General features: G+C 45.2%; 1 protein-coding gene across 2 annotated transcripts; it reads left to right on the top strand.

The window, feature by feature from the left end:
• The first annotated feature begins 158 nt into the window (after window positions 1-158).
• LOC129863499 (serine/threonine-protein kinase 26-like) lies at window positions 159-23574 on the top strand. 2 transcript variants are annotated; one of them, XM_055935531.1, is made up of 11 exons: window positions 159-637; window positions 3731-3961; window positions 18415-18471; window positions 18554-18662; window positions 18946-19103; window positions 19445-19630; window positions 19742-19890; window positions 20036-20132; window positions 20214-20276; window positions 20368-20501; window positions 22069-23574. In XM_055935531.1, exons 1-11 carry the CDS (start codon window positions 587-589, stop codon window positions 22127-22129), a joined length of 1296 nt encoding a protein of 431 aa, XP_055791506.1. In that variant the 5' UTR covers window positions 159-586; the 3' UTR covers window positions 22130-23574. The 2 variants fall into 2 exon arrangements, with proteins under 2 accessions (XP_055791506.1, XP_055791508.1); XM_055935533.1 differs by having other exon boundaries at window positions 21915-23574.
• Window positions 23575-23790: the final 216 nt, after the last annotated feature.

The raw sequence follows: 23790 nt of genomic DNA, 5'->3' as shown, positions 1-23790 counted from the left end.
TCATTCATATCCATTTGTTTCTTCTTTTTTGTCCATATGTTTAAATATAGTCAATTGTTTTGTCCAGTAGAAAGAGAAGTTGTAGAGTTACTTTGACAACCCCCAAAAAGGTGACAGAAACAGTGACGCATGTGTCTCTCTGTACATTCAGTATTCGGCTCCACCCAACTGCTGATAACTTCAGCCACATCAACGCAGGTTTGACTCTGACAAGTCGTCGACTGCTCTGTCTTTTGGAGTGCGTTTGTACTCGCTAAATCCACAGATGAATAGCCTGTCGTAACATCTAAGACATTGCTTTACAACTATTAATTATATATTTTTAACATCTAGATCAATTGTTATCATGGAACGAAATAGTCGATTGTTGTTTTGAAGTAGCTAGCTACGACGACTTAATAGCAGCTAGCTCGCTAGCTAAGTCAAGATATTGGTAACTAGCTCCTATCTGAGGTTACGTTGTTTTTCCAAAGGAAAAAAAGGTTGCTACGTCTAACTAGCGAATAACAAAAAGAAAACTACGTTAGCTAGCTAGTCTAGCTAGCTAAAACTTATTTAATTGGTTGGCTTTCTGTTATTCCTTTGGATGCGGAAGATGGCCCAGTCACCGGGTGCGGTGCAAGTGCCTGGGATGCAGGTAAGTGGAGGCCTCCAACTTTTTCTACAACGAAACCATTTAGCTAACTTGCGGCTAGCTGTGAAGCTAGTTAGCAAACGTTAGCTAACTTTCAAGGCGTTGATAGTTAGCTAGTGTAACTTTAGAACTAACGTTACATTTTGTAACTAGCTGTCTCAGTTGTTGGATTGTTAGATCGTTTGAGGGGCATTATGAAACAAACAAATCAAAGTCAGCTTGCTACCTTTATTAGCACTCAGGACCGCAGGTATTCAACGACAGTTCAGTGGAAGGAATGACAAATGTCTGACATTGTGTAACAGGTGATCTAAATGACCTAACGTTAGCTTAGCTTGCGTGGACTATCTGCTTGCCTTGTTTAGTATCTAGTTAACGTTAGTTGTCTAGAGAAGAATCACCAGAGATCTTTAGCTATATATTTTGAGGGTGGCGTTGGTCAGCTTGGTAATCAAGGAAAGGTTAGTTGGCTAATTGGTAGGTGACGTTTCATAAAGGCACAGGTGTTAACCTCTGGTCGCTTGAAATTATATTTTGTGTATTCCTTGCCTTGACAAATTTTTGTCATTGTTTAGGCCGCCATAACGTCACTGTTCTCTAGATGTGACTTGAAATAGGCCTAAGCCACTAGCTACAACTGCTGCTCTCCATTTACAGCCTGTAATCTGACATGGGTGAGAACCTTTCAGTGCAATAACGTTAGCGACATTATTTGGGTCCGTCTGTCATTGATGTGAACATCAGAGGGAGGATTGCTCCATGAGAAATTGTGTGTGTGGAGCTATAAGACTACAGTTGAAACTGGCGCAGCAGCATGTCAGGGTTCCATAGCCACAGGCAAAACAGTTGAAACTGGAGCAGCAACACGACCAGGTGGGACAGGGACGGCCAGGTAGTCCTGAGGCATGGCCCTAGGGCTCAGGTTCTCGGGGAGGGGGGAGCGATGGGAGAATTAGAGGGAGCATACTTAAGTTTACACAGGAGACCAGATAAGACAGGAGAAATTCACCAGATAGGACAGACTGACCCTAGACCCCCAGCACATAGACTATTGCAGCATAGATACTGGAGGCTGAGACGGGGTCAGGGCACACTGTGGCCCTGTGACTATACCTTTGCCAAAGCACAGCCCCCACACCAGCAAATTAATTCCTATCCAACTGTCTGTCTCCAGGGAGATCAGCAGCTCCCCTCACCCTTATGATTTCCTGTTTTCTCATGTAGCCTGGTCATTAGGCCTACCCGGAGTCCAAAGTCTAACGCTAAATCAGGCCACAAGCCTTAATGTCTTGTGAAACTGGTATGATACTGCCAACTATGACCAGTAGCATTGGTCATGTTGAAGTGTTGTTCTGTAAGCTTGTAGAGGGTGTGGCCTGAGATGAAGTATTCCTTACCCTCTTGTCATCACCCTGGCTTCCTGTGGGTAACACCTGAGGTGGAGCTAGGCTAGTTGTCAACAGTGCAGGAAAATTGAAACGGCCCGTTAGGACTGTTTGTGCACGTGTGTATGTTAGGCTAAATGTTTAGCATGCTGCATATTCTCTCCATAATGTGCATAGTGGCCTCTTCTCTTCAGCTTTTAGTTTTGAATATAAAAAAAGTTGATGCGTGAGACAAGGGGGCAGACATGATACAGCCTCCTATCCCTGCTCTTGCCCTCTGTGAAGCCATGAGCCAGGCTCTGCTCACCCAGATACGGACACTGGTGCCATTCTAGGTAGTGCTGTCACACTGGAGCACCACACGCCCAAAGGTGTTGAAAGACAAGGAAGTCCTCTAGCCCTGCCTCTGTGCCAGGCAGTGCTATTAATAGTCAGGGCAGGGTGAGATCAAGGCTGATGCCTCTGACTTCTTCCACTCTCTATACAGATGAATAAATGCACTAAGTCTGCCTTCTGGAACTGGAACCTCATTCTTCCTGTCAGGTGAGGTAGAGGGGTCGTGATGGTGTCATGATGATATCAAAACACGTCTACTTCCCAGTGTTCTCAAGGCAGTGTTCTCAAGGCAGCACTCTCTCACCTATTCCCAGTGTTCTCAAGGCAGCACTCTCTCACCTATTCCCAGTGTTCTCAAGGCAGCACTCTCTCACCTATTCCCAGTGTTCTCAAGGCAGCACTCTCTCACCTATTCCCAGTGTTCTCAAGGCAGCACTCTCTCACCTATTCCCAGTGTTCTCAAGGCAGCACTCTCTCACCTATTCCCAGTGTTCTCAAGGCAGCACTCTCTCACCTATTCCCAGTGTTCTCAAGGCAGCACTCTCTCACCTATTCCCAGTGTTCTCAAGGCAGCACTCTCTCACCTATTCCCAGTGTTCTCAAGGCAGCACTCTCTCACCTATTCCCAGTGTTCTCAAGGCAGCACTCTCTCACCTATTCCCAGTGTTCTCAAGGCAGCACTCTCTCACCTATTCCCAGTGTTCTCAAGGCAGCACTCTCTCACCTATTCCCAGTGTTCTCAAGGCAGCACTCTCTCACCTATTCCCAGTGTTCTCAAGGCAGCACTCTCTCACCTATTCCCAGTGTTCTCAAGGCAGCACTCTCTCACCTATTCCCAGTGTTCTCAAGGCAGCACTCTCTCACCTATTCCCAGTGTTCTCAAGGCAGCACTCTCTCACCTATTCCCAGTGTTCTCAAGGCAGCACTCTCTCACCTATTCCCAGTGTTCTCAAGGCAGCACTCTCTCACCTATTCCCAGTGTTCTCAAGGCAGCACTCTCTCACCTATTCCCAGTGTTCTCAAGGCAGCACTCTCTCACCTATTCCCAGTGTTCTCAAGGCAGCACTCTCTCACCTATTCCCAGTGTTCTCAAGGCAGCACTCTCTCACCTATTCCCAGTGTTCTCAAGGCAGCACTCTCTCACCTATTCCCAGTGTTCTCAAGGCAGCACTCTCTCACCTATTCCCAGTGTTCTCAAGGCAGCACTCTCAGATTTATGCAGATTTATATGGATTTTCCTAATTGGGTGTTTTTTTATAAAATAGTTGATCATCAGTTTTATGTAATGGCCTAACAATAAAATGTATTTTTTGTACCTGATCCAACAGTATAAACTATCTACATAACTTGTATGTCCTCGTCTCTCGACCTTCAGAACAGCCGAACGGACCCTGAGGAGCTGTTCACCAAGCTGGAGCGAATTGGGAAGGGCTCCTTTGGCGAGGTGTTCAAGGGCATCGATAACCGCACCCAGAAGGTGGTGGCTATCAAGACCATAGACCTGGAGGAAGCTGAGGATGAGATGGAGGACATCCAGCAGGAGATCACCGTGCTCAGCCAGTGTGACAGCCCCTACGTCACCAAGTACTACGGCTCCTACCTCAAGGTAACACACACTGCTTACTAGGAATTGATTGACAAATACCTGAACACAAGCATTTAACAAAGCGTAGGCCCCACAGACTCTAGCATACAGCTTGCTGTTATGTTGCATCATACTTGGAGACCTCGGCCAATATTACACTTACAGCTGGGAGTGTAAATCAGCTGCAATTCAACAGGAGGTGTTAACGTCTGTTCCTTCAAAATGATAATGGATCGGTCTGTACCATAGAAATACAGTGTCACTTATCAGAAGACCCCTCTTACTATTTTACCTGAATACCTGTATTTCTAGAAGAGGCATATGTGACTTACCCCTGGTTAAATACACCAGGGCCTTGAAATGTTATAACTCAGTGGAGGCTTTCATAAAAATATTTTTTTATATAAAACGATTCTAAATATATTGTCACCAAATAACTGATTTAAAACACACTGTTGTACAATGGTCTACAGTAGTCTCAACAGCACTCTGTAGGGTAGCGCAATGGTGTACCCGGAGGACAGTTATTTTACATCCTCCTCTGGGTACATAGACTTCAATATAAAACCTAGGAGGCTCATGGTTCTCACACCCTTCCATAGACTTACACAGTAATTATGACAACTTCCGGAGGACGTCCTCCAACCTATCAGAGCTCTTGCAGCATGAACTGACATGTTGTCCATCCAATCAAAGGATCAGAGAATTAATCTAGTACTGAAAGCACCTAGCTACTGTAGCACTGCAGTGCATAAAATGTGGTGAGTAGTAGATTCAAAGAGAGAGCGGGACAATAGTTTTTAACAAATTCCTTAAATTGAGGAGCAGTTTCATTTTCACACTGTGCTAGCTAATGCTGCAAATTTAGCCTACTCAACAAACAACCTGACTCTGAGGAATGATATTTCTTAGCTAGCTGGCTAATGCTATACAACACTCCAACTTTTCCAAATCATTAAGTCCATGTAAGCTTTCGGTTTTATAAATGTGTTGCCACCAGGGCCTGCTTGTTGTACACTACTGCGTGATTGTACTCATAGATTAGATTGTGGGATTACTAACTTGTTAGTTATAGTAGCTATTTTGACTGACGGTGACGATGTAGGCTGTGTAGCGGTTATGGTATGAAGGTTTGGCTTATAGAGGTTTGTTCGCCTGGTCACAGACAGCTGTTGTGTTGTGCAAAGGAAAAATGTGAGAGGAGAGCAGGTAGATGTGATGATGCTGTTTGTATGACTACTAGGAAAGTGAACTGTGGGTGATTGGGTGTATTCCACTAATTCTGTTGCAAAACATTTCTTGAATGAAATGGGAATGGATCTACTTGAATTTGTCCAAAATAAACTTGTTTGGACTAGTGATTACATCCTAGATCTGCAAAATGCAGGCAAGAGTGTACAAGACGATTGAATGTGTCAATGTCTGTCACCTTGATTACTCCAATTTGTGTCTCGGCCTATTTTTATAAACATTCATTTGTAGGCTAGGATGTAGCACCCTCGTGTATAGGCAGGCCTGGCATTTAGTGTTTTTTTGGGGGGGGGAGGACAAGTGGATTTGGCCTTCTAGAGGTGCCCATCTGCTAGGGCACCAAGGCCATGAAAAACAGTAGTTATTCTGTTAAGAAAAGCATATGTAAATGTCCATAAATAATTAGCCTACATGTTGAAGTGTAGGTGATAGCCTGTGTTGGCTACAGCCTGTCATGTCCAGACCGATGCTTACATGAGGGAGGCACCAGAAAATTTAGCCAGACTTTAAGGAGACTTTTAATTACATACAGTGCATTTGGAAAGTATTCAGATGCCTTCACTTTTTCCACATTTGTTACATTACAGCCTCTAAAATGGAGGGAAAAAACCCAACCTTTATCTATCTACACACAATTCCCCATAATGACAAAGCGAAAACAGGTTTTTAGAAAAGTTGTTGTTGCAAATGTATAATTTTTTTATTATTTACGTATGTATTCAGACCCTTTGCTATGAGACTTGAAATTGAGCTCAGGTGCATCCTTTTTCCATTGATCACCCTTGAGATGTTTCTACAGCTTGATTGGAGTCTGCCTGTGGTAAATTCAATTGATTGGACATGCACACACCTGTCTATATAAGGGCCCAACGTTGACCGTGCATGTCAGAGGAATAACCAAGCCATGAGGTCGAAGGAATTGTCCGTAGAGCTCCGAGACAGGATTGTGTCAAGGCACAGATCTGGGGAAGGGTACCAAAAAATGTCTGCAGCATTGAAGGTCCCCAAGAACACAGTGGCCTCCATCGTTCTTAAAAGGAAGAAGTTTGAAACCACTAAGGCTCTTTCTAGGGCTGGCTGCCTGGCCAACCTGAGCAATCTGGGGAGAAGGGCCTTGGTCAGGAAGGTGACCAAGAACCCGATGGTCACTCTGACAGAGCTCCAGAGTTCCTCTGTGTAGATGGGAGAGCCTTCCAGAAGGACAACCTTCTCTACAGCACTCTACCAATCAGCCTTTTTGGTAGAGTGGCCAGACGGAAGCCACTCCTCAAAGGCACATGACAGCCTGCTTGGAGTTTGTCAAAAGACACCTAAAGACTCTCAGAGCCAGAGAAACAAGAGTCTCTGGTCTGATGAAACCAAGATTGAACTGCATCAGCCTCATTGCTTTTTAAAATTGTTGTATTTTTTTATGTACAGTGGTTGTATTAGTTAGGGATCTATCACATCTTACAACTGTCCCAATATTTGTTTCTCACACAAAGGACAAGCTGATCAATAGAACCTTTTTTGTGCTATGCGGGATAGTAGATTGACACAGGCTAGTGATTTTTGCTGTTCTTTACTCATCTTGTTGGTTGACAGTCATGGAACAGTTTTTCTAACATCTTCAATATGCGTATCGGAAATCTAGAAGGACACGTGCCTTTGCATCCCTATTGTCTGGCTTCACTTGTCGCCTGCTTTGGCTTCACTTGTCGCCTGCTTTGGCTTCACTTGTCGCCTGCTTTGGCTTCACTTGTCGCCTGCTTTGGCTTCACTTGTCGCCTGCTTTGGCTTCACTTGTCGCCTGCTTTGGCTTCACTTGTCGCCTGCTTTGGCTTCACTTGTCGCCTGCTTTGGCTTCACTTGTCGCCTGCTTTGGCTTCACTTGTCGCCTGCTTTGGCTTCACTTGTCGCCTGCTTTGGCTTCACTTGTCGCCTGCTTTGGCTTCACTTGTCGCCTGCTTTGGCTTCACTTGTCGCCTGCTTTGGCTTCACTTGTCGCCTGCTTTGGCTTCACTTGTCGCCTGCTTTGGCTTCACTTGTCGCCTGCTTTGGCTTCACTTGTCGCCTGCTTTGGCTTCACTTGTCGCCTGCTTTGGCTTCACTTGTCGCCTGCTTTGGCTTCACTTGTCGCCTGCTTTGGCTTCACTTGTCGCCTGCTTTGGCTTCACTTGTCGCCTGCTTTGGCTTCACTTGTCGCCTGCTTTGGCTTCACTTGTCGCCTGCTTTGGCTTCACTTGTCGCCTGCTTTGGCTTCACTTGTCGCCTGCTTTGGCTTCACTTGTCGCCTGCTTTGGCTTCACTTGTCGCCTGCTTTGGCTTCACTTGTCGCCTGCTTTGGCTTCACTTGTCGCCTGCTTTGGCTTCACTTGTCGCCTGCTTTGGCTTCACTTGTCGCCTGCTTTGGCTTCACTTGTCGCCTGCTTTGGCTTCACTTGTCGCCTGCTTTGGCTTCACTTGTCGCCTGCTTTGGCTTCACTTGTCGCCTGCTTTGGCTTCACTTGTCGCCTGCTTTGGCTTCACTTGTCGCCTGCTTTGGCTTCACTTGTCGCCTGCTTTGGCTTCACTTGTCGCCTGCTTTGGCTTCACTTGTCGCCTGCTTTGGCTTCACTTGTCGCCTGCTTTGGCTTCACTTGTCGCCTGCTTCGGAGTTGCAATGCCTGTGAGAAGAACTCAATCACGTGACTGGCATTGGCTAATAAGAAGTGAGATATCTAAGAGAGCCATGAGTGGTGCTTCGGAGCACAGCGATTGGCAGCAGGGAGAAGATAATTATAATTATTATATTCAGCCCAAGGGCATAACGGACACTTTTAGAATTTTTTTTTGAGGGCATTACGGCGATGCCGGGAAATTCGATACTCATGTTGTACCCTAAACTTATCGATGTTACATTGAACTGGGTGTATGGAAAATGAATGACAGTCATCCAACATACTGTAGTAGAATGCCATGCTCATCAAAAAGTAAATCGTCCTCCCTAATCTTAAACAGCACCGACCGCCACACCTGTATTTCTAGAAGAGGGAGATGTGACTCATCTCTGGTTAAATACACCAGGTCCTTGAAATGTTACAATACCTGTATTTCTAGGAGAGGAAGATGTGACTCACCCCTGTATGCTTCATTTTATAGCTAGAGGACTCCTGGTATCTCCAGGAGTGATATGTATCTGTTGTTCAGTACTGTCTTTTTGATAGCTAGGGCCATTTACTTTAAGTGCTGCCTGTCTTCCCAGTAGCCTACTTGGTGTTTGAACTGCTGACTGCTCATGAATTGCAGATTGTTGACACGTGAATCAAGATCAAGGGGCAGGGCAATTTGTGACTTATTTTGTTAATCAGTGGCTGTATTGGAGGGGGAGTGGTTTCTTCTCTACTTCAGTCTCCCCTGGTTTCTCAGCGGCAGCTGTAAGCGGCAGTCGTGTCATCTGCAAAACTAAGACCATCCTCAAAACAAAGATGGTTCTGCCGAGTAGTTTGAGGAAGGAACGCGAGGAAGGCGCCACACCACGCTCTCACTTGACTATCTTAGCTAGTTATTTTCTGATGACCTCATTTTGCTCTTTTGCAGCTTTGACAACTGTGTTTTCTATACCTGTTCACTCCTCTCCCTGTAGGCTTTACAGACGCTCCCCACCCCTTGACTGTAAACTTTCTAATTTAGTGTACTCCGCACAAAACCCATGCGGAATAAAGGGTCTTTGGCAGTGTTTGGAACTGCCGATCTGCGGTAAAGACCGTAGAGTTCATCTTGGCCTATGCTGCCCTTCGGTCCATTGACTTTTTTGGCCCTGATGGAGACATGGATCACCCCAGAAAACACTGCTGCTCTCTCCATCTGACTCCATTTTATCTCACAGTCCGAGAGCATCTGGTTGTTGCGGTGGTGGTGCATGGCTACTCATTTCTCCCTCACCTGTCCATCTCCTCATTTGAATTCCATACTGCCACTTTAACTTGTCCACTCAAGCTTAACATTGTCATCTCACCCACCAGTTGCCCTTGAGTTACTCAAGAAGCTTGACACCTTGATGAGCTAATTTCTTGACAACGGCTCACCGCTCTTTGTACTTAGCGACTTCAACCTCCCGACGTCTGCCTTGGACTAATTTATTTTTGAACTCACCCTTTCCCAATCCCCTCCAAATCACAAGGCAGGCAATACGCTAGAGGTTGTTTGCCTACTAATCTCACTGCAACCCCCTCCAGTTATTTGATCCCTACTTTGTTTCCTTTTCTGTCTCCCTTTCCTCCAACTCTAACCACTCAACCCCTACCCAGATGGTCATCCGCCGTCGCAATCTACTTTCTCCTCTTATGTCCTATCATCTCTCCCTTCTGCTAAATCCTAATTTCCCTCCTGTCTCCTCATTCTGCCTCTTCAACCCTACTCTCTTCCTTTTCCGCATCCTATCACTCGCACTGTCCCCTTTCCTCCCAGCCAGCTCGGCACTGTGGCAGAATGACTCATTGCAAGCTTACAGGACTGCAGGCAGCTGAGTGAAAACGGAGGGAAACAAAACTTTTTGGAAGACCTATCATCCTTTCACGCCTTTCTACCTTTTCTTCCTCTGTATCAGCTTCTGAAGCCGCTTTCTATCACTCTAAATTTCAAGCTTCTGCCTCTAACCCTAGGAAATTCTGTTCCACCTCCTCTCTCCCTCTGCGGGCGACTTTGTCAACCACTTTTAAAAAGTTAATGACATCAGCTCCTCATTCACCCAGTTTGAATATTTTCTATTACCACTAAGATCTGCACTGGTCCCACTCTCACACAGAACTACTCTACACCTTGACCTCTTTCTCCCCTCGCTCTCCAGATTAATTATTGCGTCTAGTGAGGTCTGCAGCCCGACAACCTGCCCGCTCAACCCCATCCCCTCCTGCCTTCTCCAGACCATCTCAGGAGACCTTTTCCCATTCCTCATTAACTCATCCCTGACCACTGGCTGCATCCCCTCGCTCCCTTCCGGGAAACCAACTCGACACATCTGACGTCAAAAACTATAGACCTGTATCTCATTTTCTTTCCTGATTAACTCTCTCAGAACTATCTTCTTGACCCTAACCAGTCAGGTTTCAAGACGGGTCATTCAACTGAGAATGCTCTTCTCTGTGCCGCGAAGGCTCTCCGTACCAAAGCTGACTCTCACTCCTCTGTTCTCATCCTCCTAGATCTAGTCGCTTCCTTTGACACCGTGAACCATCACATCCTCGGCTCCACCCTCTCAGGGCTGGTTGTCTCAGGCACGGCACACTCTTGGATTGCATCTTACCTGGCAGGCTGCTTCTTCCATGTGATGTGGAGAGGATCTGTGTCTGCACCATGTACTCACTACTGGTGTCCACCAGGGTTCGGTTCTAGGTCATCTTCTCTCTATACACCAAGTTACTCGGTTCCATCATATCCTCACATGGTCTCTCCTATCATTGTTGTGCCGATGACAGTCAACTACCCCCCCCCAACTGACACGCATTGCTGCGTGCCTGGCATATATCTCCGCTTGGATGTCGGCCAACCACAAGCTTAATCTCAGCAAGACAGACTTGCTCTTGTTGTTCCTCGGCCATGAGACGCTTGCGTTCAGTCTGCATGCTCAATGCTGCACATGGTGAAAACGATCCTGTTTTTGCTTAATATAAATCCAATAATTACACTTCCTTTGTGTTTTTTACATCTGCAAACAGCAACAACAAAAAAATATCTTAGCAAGTTGTGCCTAAATCTTGTTAGCCAGCTAACTAGCGATTAGCATTAGACGCTATATAGCTAATAAAGGTACTGAGTCAGAGCAAAAGTAATTAGCTATACAGCCTATAATACCAGTGATGGTGTAGACCTAAATCAGCAAATCAGTTTGTGCAACAGTATCTTCTAAATCAGAAGAATACGCAAAGAATGAATGTATGTAGCCAAAGATTAAAGGGTCCACTAGAAAACACTTGTCAACACTCTTCCCTGGCATTTTCATTTGTTGTCATGTCAAACAATGTATTCAAAGTGCCCACTAATATATTCTCTAACTATATAATTCGACTTATCATTCTATTTCCATGATTCCAACAGTTCACCAAAGTGTGTTGCTCTAAATCGCTAGTAAAATGGTGATTGCAACATTTGGTTATAAATAAGGCTTAGGCCTTACCCATATCATGCAACCCTGTGTGGAAATTCTCAAATTAGTGCAAGAAATGAAAAATGCTGAATTTTTGGGGGGGTTGAATTGAACAGTATAAAACAATCAGAATTGAAATCACTTAGGATGTACAGTACCAGACAAAAGTTTGGACACCTACTCATTCCAGGGTTTTTATTTTTTTTCTAAATTGTAGAATAATAGTGAAGACATCAAAACTATGAAATGTCGCATGGAATCATGTAGTAACCAAAAAAAGTGTTAAACAAATCAATATTTTTTATATTTGAGATTCTTCAAAGTAGCCACCCTCTGCCTTGACAGCTTTGCACACTCTTGGCATTCTCTCAACCTGCTTCAGGAGGTAGTCACCTGGAATGCATTTCAATTAACAGGTGTCCCTTAAGTTAATTTGTGGAATTTCTTTCCTTAATGCATTTGAGCCAATCAGTTGTGTTGTGACAAGGTAGTGGTGGTATACAGAAGATATCCCTATTTGGTAAAAGACCAAGTCCATTTTATGGCAAGAACAGCTCAAATAAGTAAAGAGAAATGAAAGTACATCAGTACTTTAAGATTTGAAGGTCAGTTAACCTGGAACACTTCAAGAACTTTGAACATTTCTTCAGGTGCAATCGCAAAAACCAAGCTCGATAATGAAACTGGCTCTCACGATGACCGCCACAGTAAAGGAACACCCAGAGTTAATTAAAGTTACCAGCCTCAGAAATTGCAGCCCAAATAAATGCTTCAGAGTTCAAGTAACAGACAGATCTCGACATCAACTGTTCAGAGGAGACTGTGTGAATCAGGCCTTCGTGGTCGAATTTTTGCAAATAAACCACTACTAAAGGACACCAATAAGAAGACTTGCTTGGGCCAAGAAACATGAGCAATGGACATTAGACTGGTGGAAATCTGTCCTTTTGGTCTGAGTCAAATGTGAGATTTTTGGTTCCAACCGCTGTGTCTTTGTGAGACACTGAGTAGGTGAACGGATTATCTCTGCATGTGTGGTTCCTACTGTGAAGCATGGAGGTGTGATGGTGTGGGGGTACTTTGTTGGTGACACTGTCAGTGATTTATTTAGAATTGAAGACTCACTTAACTAGCATGGGTACCACAGCATTCTGCAGCGATACGCCATCCCATCTGGTTTGCGCTTAGCGAGACTAGCTTTTTTCCCCCAACAGGACAATGACCCAAAACACACCTTCAGGCTCTATAAGGGCTATTTGACCAAAGAGTGGTTGTGTGCTGCATCAGATGACTTGGCCTCCACAATCACCCGACCTCAACCTTATTGAGATGGTTTGGGATGAGTGAAGGAAAAGCAGCCAACAAGTGCTTGGCATTTGACGACACGCAGACAACACCATTCTGTATACTTCTTGCCCATCTTTGGACACTGTGTTAACAACCCTCCAGACGAGCTTCAATGCCATACAACTCTCCTTCCGTGGCCTCCAACTGCTCTTAAATACAAGTAAAACTAAATGCATGCTATTCAACCGATCGCTGCCTACACCTGCCCGCCCAGCATCACTACTCTGGATGGTTCTGACTTAGAATATGTGGACAACTACAAATTCTTAGGTGGCATGTTAGACTGTAAACTCTCCTTCCAGTCTCCCATTAAACATCTCCAATCCAAAGTTAAATCTAGAACTGGCTTCCTATTTCGCAACAAAGCATCCTTCACTCATGCTGCCAAACATACCTTCGTAAAACCATCCTACCGATCCTCGACTTCGGTGATGTCATTTACAAAATAGCCTCCAATACCCTACTCAATAAATTGGATGCAGTCTATCACAGTGCCATCCGTTTTGTCACCAAAGCCCCATATACTACCCACCACTGCGACCTGTACACTCTCGTTGGCTGGCCCTCGCTTCATACTCGTCGCCAAATCCACTGGCTCCAGGTCATCTACAAGACCCTGCTAGGTAAAGTCCCCCTTATCTCAGCTCGCTGGTCACCATAGCAGCACCCACCTGTAGCACGCGCTCCAGCAGGTATATCTCTCTGGTCACCCCCAAAAGCAATTCCTCCTTTGGCCGCCTCTCCTTCCAGTTCTCTGCTGCCAATGACTGGAACGAACTACAAAAATCTCTGAAACTGGAAACACTTATCTCCCTCACTAGCTTTAAGCACCAGCTGTCAGAGCAGCTCACAGATCACTGCACCTGTACATAGCCCATCTATAATTTAGCCCAAACAACTACCTCTTTCCCTACTGTATTTATTTATTTTGCTCCTTTGCACCCCATTATTTCTATTTCTGCTTTGCACATTCTTCCACTGCAAATCTACCATTCCAGTGTTTTACTTACTATATTGTATTTACTTTGCCACCATGGCCTTTTTTTGCCTTTACCTCCCTTATCTCACCTCATTTGCTCACATTGTGTATATAGACTTTTCTACTGTATTATTGACTATGTTTTACTCCATGTGTAACTCGGTGTTGTTGTATGTGTCGAACTGCTTTGCTTAATCTTGGCCAGGTCGCAATTGTAAATGAGAACTTGTTCTCAACTTGCCTACCTCGTTAAATAAAGGTAAAATAAATATGTGTGAACTCCTTCAAGACTGTTGGAAAAGCATTCCAGGTGAAGCTGGTTGAGGGAATGCAGAGTGTGCAAATCAGTCAAGGCAAAGGTTGGTTACTTTGAAGAATCTCAAAGAAAAGAATTTTTTTTTAAATCTTTTTTGGGGGGGGTTACTAAATGATTCCATATGTGTTATGTAATAGTTTTGATGTCTTCACTATTATTCTACAATGTAAAAATAAAGTCCAAACTTGATTGGTACTGTTTATACGGAGACTGTTTGGTGCAAAAAATATGGGGTTAAATGCATGTCGGAAAATAAACAAATGTTTCCCGATCTTTCAGATTTAGGACAGACACTTCAGAACAAACATCCTTTTCATCATTTTTTGGAGGGGGTTTTATCAGTTCCATGGCAGGGATTCTGTGTATCTGGGCTTCGGTAGAGGGCATTGGTGAGGTTGCCACAGGTTATTTCTATTTGCACGTTAAATAATAACATCCCCCAAGCCACTAATTCCTACGATTTAATGGTGTTAAATAACACTGAATCAATCCAATTTATTTATGAATCCCTTCTTACATCAGCTGATATAAAAGTGCTGTACAGAAACCCAGCCTAAAACCCCAAACAGCAAGCAATGCAGGTGTAGAAGCACGGTGGCTAAGAGAAACTCCCTAGAAAGGCCAAAACCTAGGAAGAAACCTAGAGGAACCAGGCTATGAGGGGTGGCCAGTCCTCATGCTGTGGCGATTATAACAGAACATGGCCAAGATGTTAAAATGTTCATAGATGACCAGCAGGGTCAAATAATAATAATCATCATAGTGGTTGTCGAGGGTGCAACTGGTCAGCAGGTTGCGTGTCTGGTGAACAGGTCAGGGTTCCATAGCCGCAGGCAGAACAGTTTGAAACTGGAGCAGCAGCACGACCAGGTGGACTGGGGACAGCAAGGAGTCATCAGGCCAGGTAGTCCTGAGGCATGGTCCTAGGGTTCATGTCCTCCGAGAACAAGAGAGAGAGAATTAGAGAGCATACTTAAATTCACACAGGGCACCGGATAAGACAGGAGAAATACTCCAGATATAACCGACTGACACTAGCCCCCCGACACACAAATTGCATTATAAATACTGGAGGCTGAGACAGGAGGGGTTGGAGACACTGTGACCCAGTCCGACGATACCCCCGGACAGGGCCAAACAGTCAGGATATAATCCCACCCACTGCCAAAGCACAGCCCCTAGAGGGATATCTTCAACCACCGACTTACTATCCTGAGACATGGCTGAGTATAGCCCACGAAGATCTCCTCCCCCACGGCACAACCGTGGGGGGGGCGCCAACCAGGACAGGAAGATCACGTCAGTGACTCAACCCACAAGTGACGCACCCCTCCTAGGGATGGGATGGCATGGAAGAGCACCAGTAAGCCAGTGACTCAGCACTTGTAATAGGGTTAGAGGCAGAGAATCCCAGTGGAGAGAGGGGAACCGGCCAGGCAGAGACAGCAAGGGCGGTTCGTTCCTCCAGCGCCTTTCCATTCACCTTCACACCCCTGGGCCAGACCACTCAATCCTGGGACCTACTGAAGAGATAAGTCTTCAGTAAAGACTTAAAGGTCGAGACCGGGTCTGCGTCTCTCACATGGATAGGCAGACTATTCCGTAAAAATGGAGCTCTATAGGAGAAAGCCCTGCCTCCAGCTGTTTGCTTAGAAATTCTACGGACAGTAAGGTGGCCTGCGTCTTGTGACCGTAGCGTACGTGTAGGTATGTACTGCAGGACCAAATCGGGAAGATGGGTAGGAGCAAGCCCATGTAATGCTTTGTAGGTTAGCAGTAAAACCTTGAATTCAGCCCTTGCCTTAACAGGAAACCAGTGTAGAGAGGTTAGCACTGGAGTAATATGATCAAATTTTGGGGTTCTAGTCAAGATTCTAGCAGCCGTGTTTAGCACTAACTGAAGTTTATTTAGTGCTTTGTCCGGGTAGCCCGGAAAGTAGTGCATTGCAGTAGTCTGACCTAGAAGTGACAAAAGAAAGCATGGATACATTTTTCTGCATTTTTGGACATTTCTCATTTTTTCCCTATGTTACGTAGATGGAAAAAAGCAGTCCTCGAAACAGTCATGATTTGTTCGTCAAAAGAGCGATCAGGGTCCAGAGTAACGACGAGGTCCTTTACAGTTTTATTTGAGACGACTGTACAACCATCAATATTCATTGTCAGATTCAACAGATGCTTGTTTCTTGGGACCTAGAACAAGCATCTCTGTTTTGTCTGAGTTTTTAAAAGTAGAACATTTGCCGCCTTCCTCTTCGTTATGTCTGAAACACAGGCTTCCAGGGAGGGCAATTTTGGAGCTTCACCATGTTTCATCGAAACATACAGCTGTGTCATTCGCATAGCAGTGATAGTTAACATTGTTTCCGAATGACGTCACCAAGAGGTGAAAACAATAGTAGTCCTAAAATGGAGCCTTGTGGAACACTGACAAATCAACTGTAAATTTCGGAGGACAAACCATTCAGAGACTAACTGATATCTTTCCGACAGATAAGATCTAAAACAGGCCAGAACTTGTCCATGTAGACCAATTTGGGTTTCCAATCTCTCCAAAAGAATGTGGTGATTAATGGTATCAAAAGCAGCACTAAGGTCTAGGAGCACGAGGACAGATGCAGAGCCTCGGTCTGACGCCATTAAAATGTAGTTTACCACCTTCACAAGTGCAGTCTCAGTGCTATGATGGGGTCTAAAACCAGACTGAAACGATTCGTATACTTTGTCTTCAGAAAAGCAGTGAGTTGCTGCGAAACAGCTTTTTCTAACATTTTTGAGAGGAATGGGGGATTCGATATAGGCCAATAGTTTTTATATTTTCTGGGTCAAGGTTTGGCTTTTTCAAGAGAGGCTTTATTACTGCCACTTTTAGTGGATAGGGAGCCGTTTGTGTTCAACATAAGGGCCAAGCACAGGAAGCGGCTCTTTCAGTAGTTTAGTTGGAATAGGGTCCAGTATGCAGCTTGAAGGTTTAGAGGCCAGGACTATTTATCAATGTGTCAAGAGATATAGTACTAAAAAACCTGAGTGTCTCCCTTGATTCTAGGTCCTGGCAGAGTTGTGCAGACTCAGGACAACTGAGCTTTGGAGGAATACGCAGATTTAAAGAGGAGTCCGTAATTTGCTTTCTAATGATCTTTTCGTCAAAGAAGTACATTAATTTATCACTGCCGAAGTGAAAGCCATCCTCTCTTGGGGAATGCTGCTTTTTAGTTAGCTTTGCGACAGTATCAAAAATACATTTTGGATTGTTCTTATTTTCCTCAATTAAGTTGGAAAAATAGGATGATCAAACAGCAGTGAGTGCTCTATGATAGTACCGTGCAGTATCTTTCCAAGCTAGTCGGAAGACTTCTAGTTTGGTGAACTATTTTGTTATAGCAAAGTTGGTAGCAACATGAAAATCTGTTGCACCTCAAGTCGACTACGAATACCGCAATGCTTTCTCTGGGCTGACTGGCTAGCTAACGTAGCTACACACAATACCATAGTTAATATCAGCATGTGAAGTAGCTAGCTAGACAAACTGCACTAGTAATTTAGGAGTCATCTCAGAGTTCAACTTGCAGTTCGTGTCTGCCCAGAGCTTCATGTGTATATACAGTCATTGGTGCAGAGTATGTTGCTATGGCAACTACATCCCTTTTCCCACGTTTCCCATAGACACACAGGGCTCATTGATACATGGTACTTGGAAGGAGAAACTGAGTTGAATAATTTGCTACAATGTTTAGGTTGAGCACATCTAAACAAAATATATATTTAGTCAGGTCATAAACGGGTGGATGTGTTCTAGACAGTATGCCCATACCATCTAAGTTATTTGCTAATATGGCGATCTGGAGTGCAGGTAATTGTTTTAAACGTTATGAAATGTGATATGGGATACAACACTATGTCCAGTGACGAGAATCATATGGCTATGACACGTTCCTATACAATTTCCTGATTTCCAGACTGATCACTTAGCGGCAGGTAGCCTAGTGGTTAGAGCGTTGGCCTAGTAACCGAAAGGTTGCAAGATCGAATCCCTGAGCTGACATGGTAAAAATGTGTCATTCTGCCCCCTGAACAAGGCACTTAAACCACTGTTCCTAAGCCGTCATTGAAAATAAGAATTTGTTCTTAACTGACTTGCCTAGTTAAATAAAGGTAAAATAAAAATATATAATGGGCATTTTTAGTTTACCAACTGATAGGCATTCACCAAATTGACAGAAGTTTCCTGATTTTTATTTCTGGGGGTGGTTTATCCCTTTAAGTCATTTTATGTTTATTGAATAGAGAGGTAGAGATGGCGTGGGCTGGATTCAAACCCATACTGTAGCGGTACATTGTGTACCAGAGGCAACTGCCTAGACCTCTAGACCATCCTAAGCCACGTAAGACATTCTGCATAGAACAACGTGTTTACAGACGTGTATCCCCTAGAAGAGGTTGATTATTAGAATGTCTAATGAGTCTCTCTCTCTGTACAGGGCAGTAAACTATGGATCATTATGGAGTACCTTGGTGGTGGCTCAGCTCTGGACCTGGTAAGAGATACAATATGTCAACATGTACAATGTATGTTGGTGGATTTGTCTACTGGGTGTGTTCACTGTGTTTTGTGTGTAGCTGCGAGCAGGGCCCTTTGATGAGTTCCAGATTGCCACCATGCTGAAGGAGATCTTGAAGGGCCTGGACTACCTCCACTCCGAGAGGAAGATCCACAGAGATATCAAAGGTGAAAGATATCAAAACAATGAACATGTTCCCCCCCCCCCCTCCATCAGACATCATTGCACGATAGAACAGCAGAATGTCCACATTTTTTGACCACGATTCAGAATCGAACTGCCCAGTTTAAAAACCCATAAGATGCACCTGTGGCGACCAGTGATGCAGTTTCACCTAATCCTGGATCTCAGCTTTAATATATCAGGTTGTCTCACCTTTTGTGCCAGTAGTGTGTTGTGTATTAATGTCAGTAATTGCTGTTGACATCATGACTGTGTGTGATTTGGCAGCGGCCAACGTTCTTCTGTCAGAGTGTGGCGAGGTGAAACTGGCAGACTTTGGTGTGGCGGGCCAGCTGACAGACACCCAGATCAAGCGGGAGACGTTTGTGGGAACGCCCTTCTGGATGGCCCCCGAGGTCATCCAACAGTCTGCCTACGACCACAAGGTTACCAGCTTTCTGTTCTGTCTTTAGTTTCTTCCTAAATAGTGTCCTACAGATATAAATGATTCATACAGACATCGACTTGGAGACATTAACGCCGCTGTAAGCTCACAAAGGAATGATAGTGTACTAAGCTAACTATTGGTTATACTATTAGGGGAAATAGATTGGGGTCATCGTGAGAGGCTGGGACTGCTTATCCAGGGGATGAGAGAAAAATGGGCTTGTGTTTAGTGGAAGACACTCAAGTTGAACTCTGTACTTTTCTACAACATAATGACGCTGCAAAATACTGCATTCTTACTCCCACATAATGACTACCTAACACCCACTCCCTCCTCCAGGCTGATATCTGGTCTCTGGGCATCACTGCCATCGAGCTGGCCAAGGGTGAGCCTCCCAACTCAGACATGCACCCCATGCGGGTTCTCTTCCTCATACCAAAGAACACCCCACCCACACTCAGTGGAGATTTCTCCAAGACCTTCAAAGATTTTATAGACTCCTGCCTCAACAAAGACCCTTCATTTGTAAGTAAAACGCCCCAGCTCCCACCCCATTTTGCGTTATTGAGTGGTATTCCATTTGGTTGTTCTTGGTAAGCCTGCCTTTAATTGTGGGCTGATTGTCCCTCTGTATAGAGGCCAACAGCTAAGGAGCTTCTGAAGCACAAGTTCATAGTGAAGAATGCCAAGAGGACGTCCTACCTCACTGAGCTGATAGACCGGTTGAAACGCTGGAAGGCCGAGGGACACAGTGATGGAGACTCCAGCTCTGATGACTCTGACTCGTAAGTAGAGAAGGCTTTAAACAATGTTTCACTGACTGACAGTTGGTAAAAATGTGATCGAAGACCCTGTCTGAACTAGAGTAAAATTAAACCTGAAGATGATCCTTCCTACTGTCTGTGTGTGTCTCTGTCGGTATGTTTCCAGGGAGTCCAGTAACAAGGAGAACAACTCCTCCCAGCCAGGCTGGTCCTTTACTACAGTTCGCAAAAAGAAAGACCCTAAGAAGGTGTCCAATGGAACGGTGAGTTTGCCTCTGTGGGAGGATTAGGAGGAGAATGTTGTGTGTCTATAATCTTCACCTCTGCTCTCCATTTGATGATAGGACCAAGACCTCCTGAAGAAATCTACCAGCTTGACCACGCTGATTGCCCCAGTATTCACTGAGGTAGGGAAGGGTGAACTCTACATCCGCACTCTTTTTTTAAGTTGTAACGATGAGTAAATCCTCTATTGTTGTCTGTTTCCACCCCTCCTAGCTGAAGCTGCAGCGCAGAGATGGAGAGATGAAGGGAGTGATGGAGGACTTGGAGAAAAGCATCCACCTGGCTGAGGACATCTGCCCCGGAGTCACAGACAAGATGGTCAACCGCATCGTCGACAAGTTCCAGAGGTGAGTTAGGGGACAGGAGGCGAGTTAGGGGACAGGAGGCGAGTTAGGGGACAGGAGGCGAGTTAGGGGACAGGAGGCGAGTTAGGGGACAGGAGGCGAGTTAGGGGACAGGAGGCGAGTTAGGGGACAGGAGGCGAGTTAGGGGACAGGAGGCGAGTTAGGGGACAGGAGGCGAGTTAGGGGACAGGAGGCGAGTTAGGGGACAGGAGGCGAGTTAGGGGACAGGAGGCGAGTTAGGGGACAGGAGGCGAGTTAGGGGACAGGAGGCGAGTTAGGGGACAGGAGGCGAGTTAGGGGACAGGAGGCGAGTTAGGGGACAGGAGGCGAGTTAGGGGACAGGAGGCGAGTTAGGGGACAGGAGGCGAGTTAGGGGACAGGAGGCGAGTTAGGGGACAGGAGGCGAGTTAGGGGACAGGAGGCGAGTTAGGGGACAGGAGGCGAGTTAGGGGACAGGAGGCGAGTTAGGGGACAGGAGGCGAGTTAGGGGACAGGAGGCGAGTTAGGGGACAGGAGGCGAGTTAGGGGACAGGAGGCGAGTTAGGGGACAGGAGGCGAGTTAGGGGACAGGAGGCGAGTTAGGGGACAGGAGGCGAGTTAGGGGACAGGAGGCGAGTTAGGGGACAGGAGGCGAGTTAGGGGACAGGAGGCGAGTTAGGGGACAGGAGGCGAGTTAGGGGACAGGAGGCGAGTTAGGGGACAGGAGGCGAGTTAGGGGACAGGAGGCGAGTTAGGGGACAGGAGGCGAGTTAGGGGACAGGAGGCGAGTTAGGGGACAGGAGGCGAGTTAGGGGACAGGAGGCGAGTTAGGGGACAGGAGGCGAGTTAGGGGACAGGAGGCGAGTTAGGGGACAGGAGGCGAGTTAGGGGACAGGAGGCGAGTTAGGGGACAGGAGGCGAGTTAGGGGACAGGAGGCGAGTTAGGGGACAGGAGGCGAGTTAGGGGACAGGAGGCGAGTTAGGGGACAGGAGGCGAGTTAGGGGACAGGAGGCGAGTTAGGGGACAGGAGGCGAGTTAGGGGACAGGAGGCGAGTTAGGGGACAGGAGGCGAGTTAGGGGACAGGAGGCGAGTTAGGGGACAGGAGGCGAGTTAGGGGACAGGAGGCGAGTTAGGGGACAGGAGGCGAGTTAGGGGACAGGAGGCGAGTTAGGGGACAGGAGGCGAGTTAGGGGACAGGAGGCGAGTTAGGGGACAGGAGGCGAGTTAGGGGACAGGAGGCGAGTTAGGGGACAGGAGGCGAGTTAGGGGACAGGAGGCGAGTTAGGGGACAGGAGGCGAGTTAGGGGACAGGAGGGGTACGGCCATTGCAGAATAGTGCCATAGACTAGGAGTGGTTGGGAGCTGTGGAGATGACATGTTATAACTTGGAGCAGGTGGCTTTCAACTGTGTTCTTCCTGTGAACTTTCCCATCAGATTGTCTGTCAGTTAGTGGCATGTGGAGGGCAGGTTTAGACGCTTGATGAGGACCACGCCTCCAGAGTGCATCATCAGCCTCTATGCCTTTTCCCATCATCCCCCATTCCTTTTCCCATCATCCCATCATCCCCCATACCTCTCCTCTGATCAGCTCCCCCAGGACCAATGGATGCAGGGAAAGAGGGAGGACTCCTGCTGTGCACACTCACTGATCTTATAACCAAAAGGATATTTTTTAAATGTATATTTGTTGAAATATGTTTTGTTATGCTATTTTATTTAATCCCTTTAAAAGTAGGCTCAAGCTAGTGCCCAAAGCAGAGCCTGTTACTGTTATGGTAGTCAATAGTATTTTAGTTTTGTAATATTTTACGTCTGAGACACACAAAAAAAACTCTAAGGTTGCAACATCAATCTTCTGCTGAGTATAAGACATAGCTACTTAAAGATATTTGAATTTATTTTTTACTGCTACTAAAAATGTTTAAGTAGCTATATTTTAGATGTTCGGTGTACTGCACTTGTTTCTGATGTCTAGCTTACCATCTTCATCATGTCACTTGTAGCATTTAGAAACCTGCTGTTTGGATAACTGCATATCTAGTCAAACCACAGGAGTTCAGTACCTCTCTGCTGAGAGCAAGCCATGGTGTTGAGGAAAGACTCATACCAGTGAATGTCCATAGAATCAAATCTTCTGTTTGTGACAATTTGGAAAGGGGTCACTTGTTTGGGCATTGGGGAAAGATTGTATAGGAAATGGGTGGAGGACTTTGCTGCGCAAAAATGTATCACGCCCTCTCATTCCAAAAGATACAAATCATATCTATCTTATGGGATCTTAGCTCTGTAAGGGGCAATCCTATTGGTACCTTCGGAGATCTGCTTCTGAAGGAAATATGCACTGCACACACTTTGAAGGGGGTGGAGCTTTTTCTAAATATGCTTGCTAGTTATTTCCCTGTTTCAGACTAGATCTCAAGGGAGACGGGGTACTTTTCTGTCTTAAAGACAATATACTCTCCCTCTACCAAATAATACTTGACGAGTGCTCAAGTGAAATGGCAATGTCGGTATTGTGGACGTGTAATGTTTGAAACATTGGTATAAGTCCTTGAGTACTCTCTACTGGGGAGTCGTGTATCTTTGAACAAATCCCAAATAAAGATTTTATTGGGAATTTTATCAGCCAAGCTCAAATGCATACAAAAGGGTGCCATCTTTGGTGTGGTGATGACAATGCCCCTTTTGGTGGAAGTATGCCAACTTAACATCCAACAGTGCCTAAAACTTAAGAATTGTAGTGATATTCTCTATTTAAACTTAAGAATTGCAGTGATATTCTCTATTTAATTGTGGTCATGTATCATCAAATGCATTAAATGGTAATAATACATTTTGCCAGAGTGTTTCAAGTTTTTAAAAGCAATAAGGTATTTGATCATTGCATATTTTTATATTTCCTCAAATGACATGCAGATGGCAAAACTACGATTTTTTTGTTTTGTTTATATATTTCTGTATCTTAACTTTATAATGGAAACCGTGTTGACTTAGCTTTACAGGAAGCTGTCAAATGTATATATTGGATAGTCTTTGCTTCAATCGTTAAATTCATTTTGGTTTGGTCTTGAAAAATAAATATTTAAATTATGAATTCCTGTGTTTTATTGATGTAATACCCTTGTTAAAACCAAGTATTACGTTTATTTGTTATTAATTGGTTTTTGATTTAAAAGGTGATCGAATTGCTCCTGAATTGTAATGTCGTTAATGCATTTATTTTGAATAAATATTTATTTAATGTGCATGTGAATAGGTTGGTTTAAGTTTTGACCAATAAGGTAGTTTGTTAACCAGGTCAACTCTCCCA

The sequence above is a fragment of the Salvelinus fontinalis genome, chromosome 10 (assembly GCF_029448725.1).
Source record: "Salvelinus fontinalis isolate EN_2023a chromosome 10, ASM2944872v1, whole genome shotgun sequence".
NCBI classification, from domain to species: domain Eukaryota; kingdom Metazoa; phylum Chordata; class Actinopteri; order Salmoniformes; family Salmonidae; genus Salvelinus; species Salvelinus fontinalis.
The sequence above is the reverse complement of the archived record's forward strand: the minus strand, read 5'-3'. Positions and strand labels throughout refer to the sequence as shown.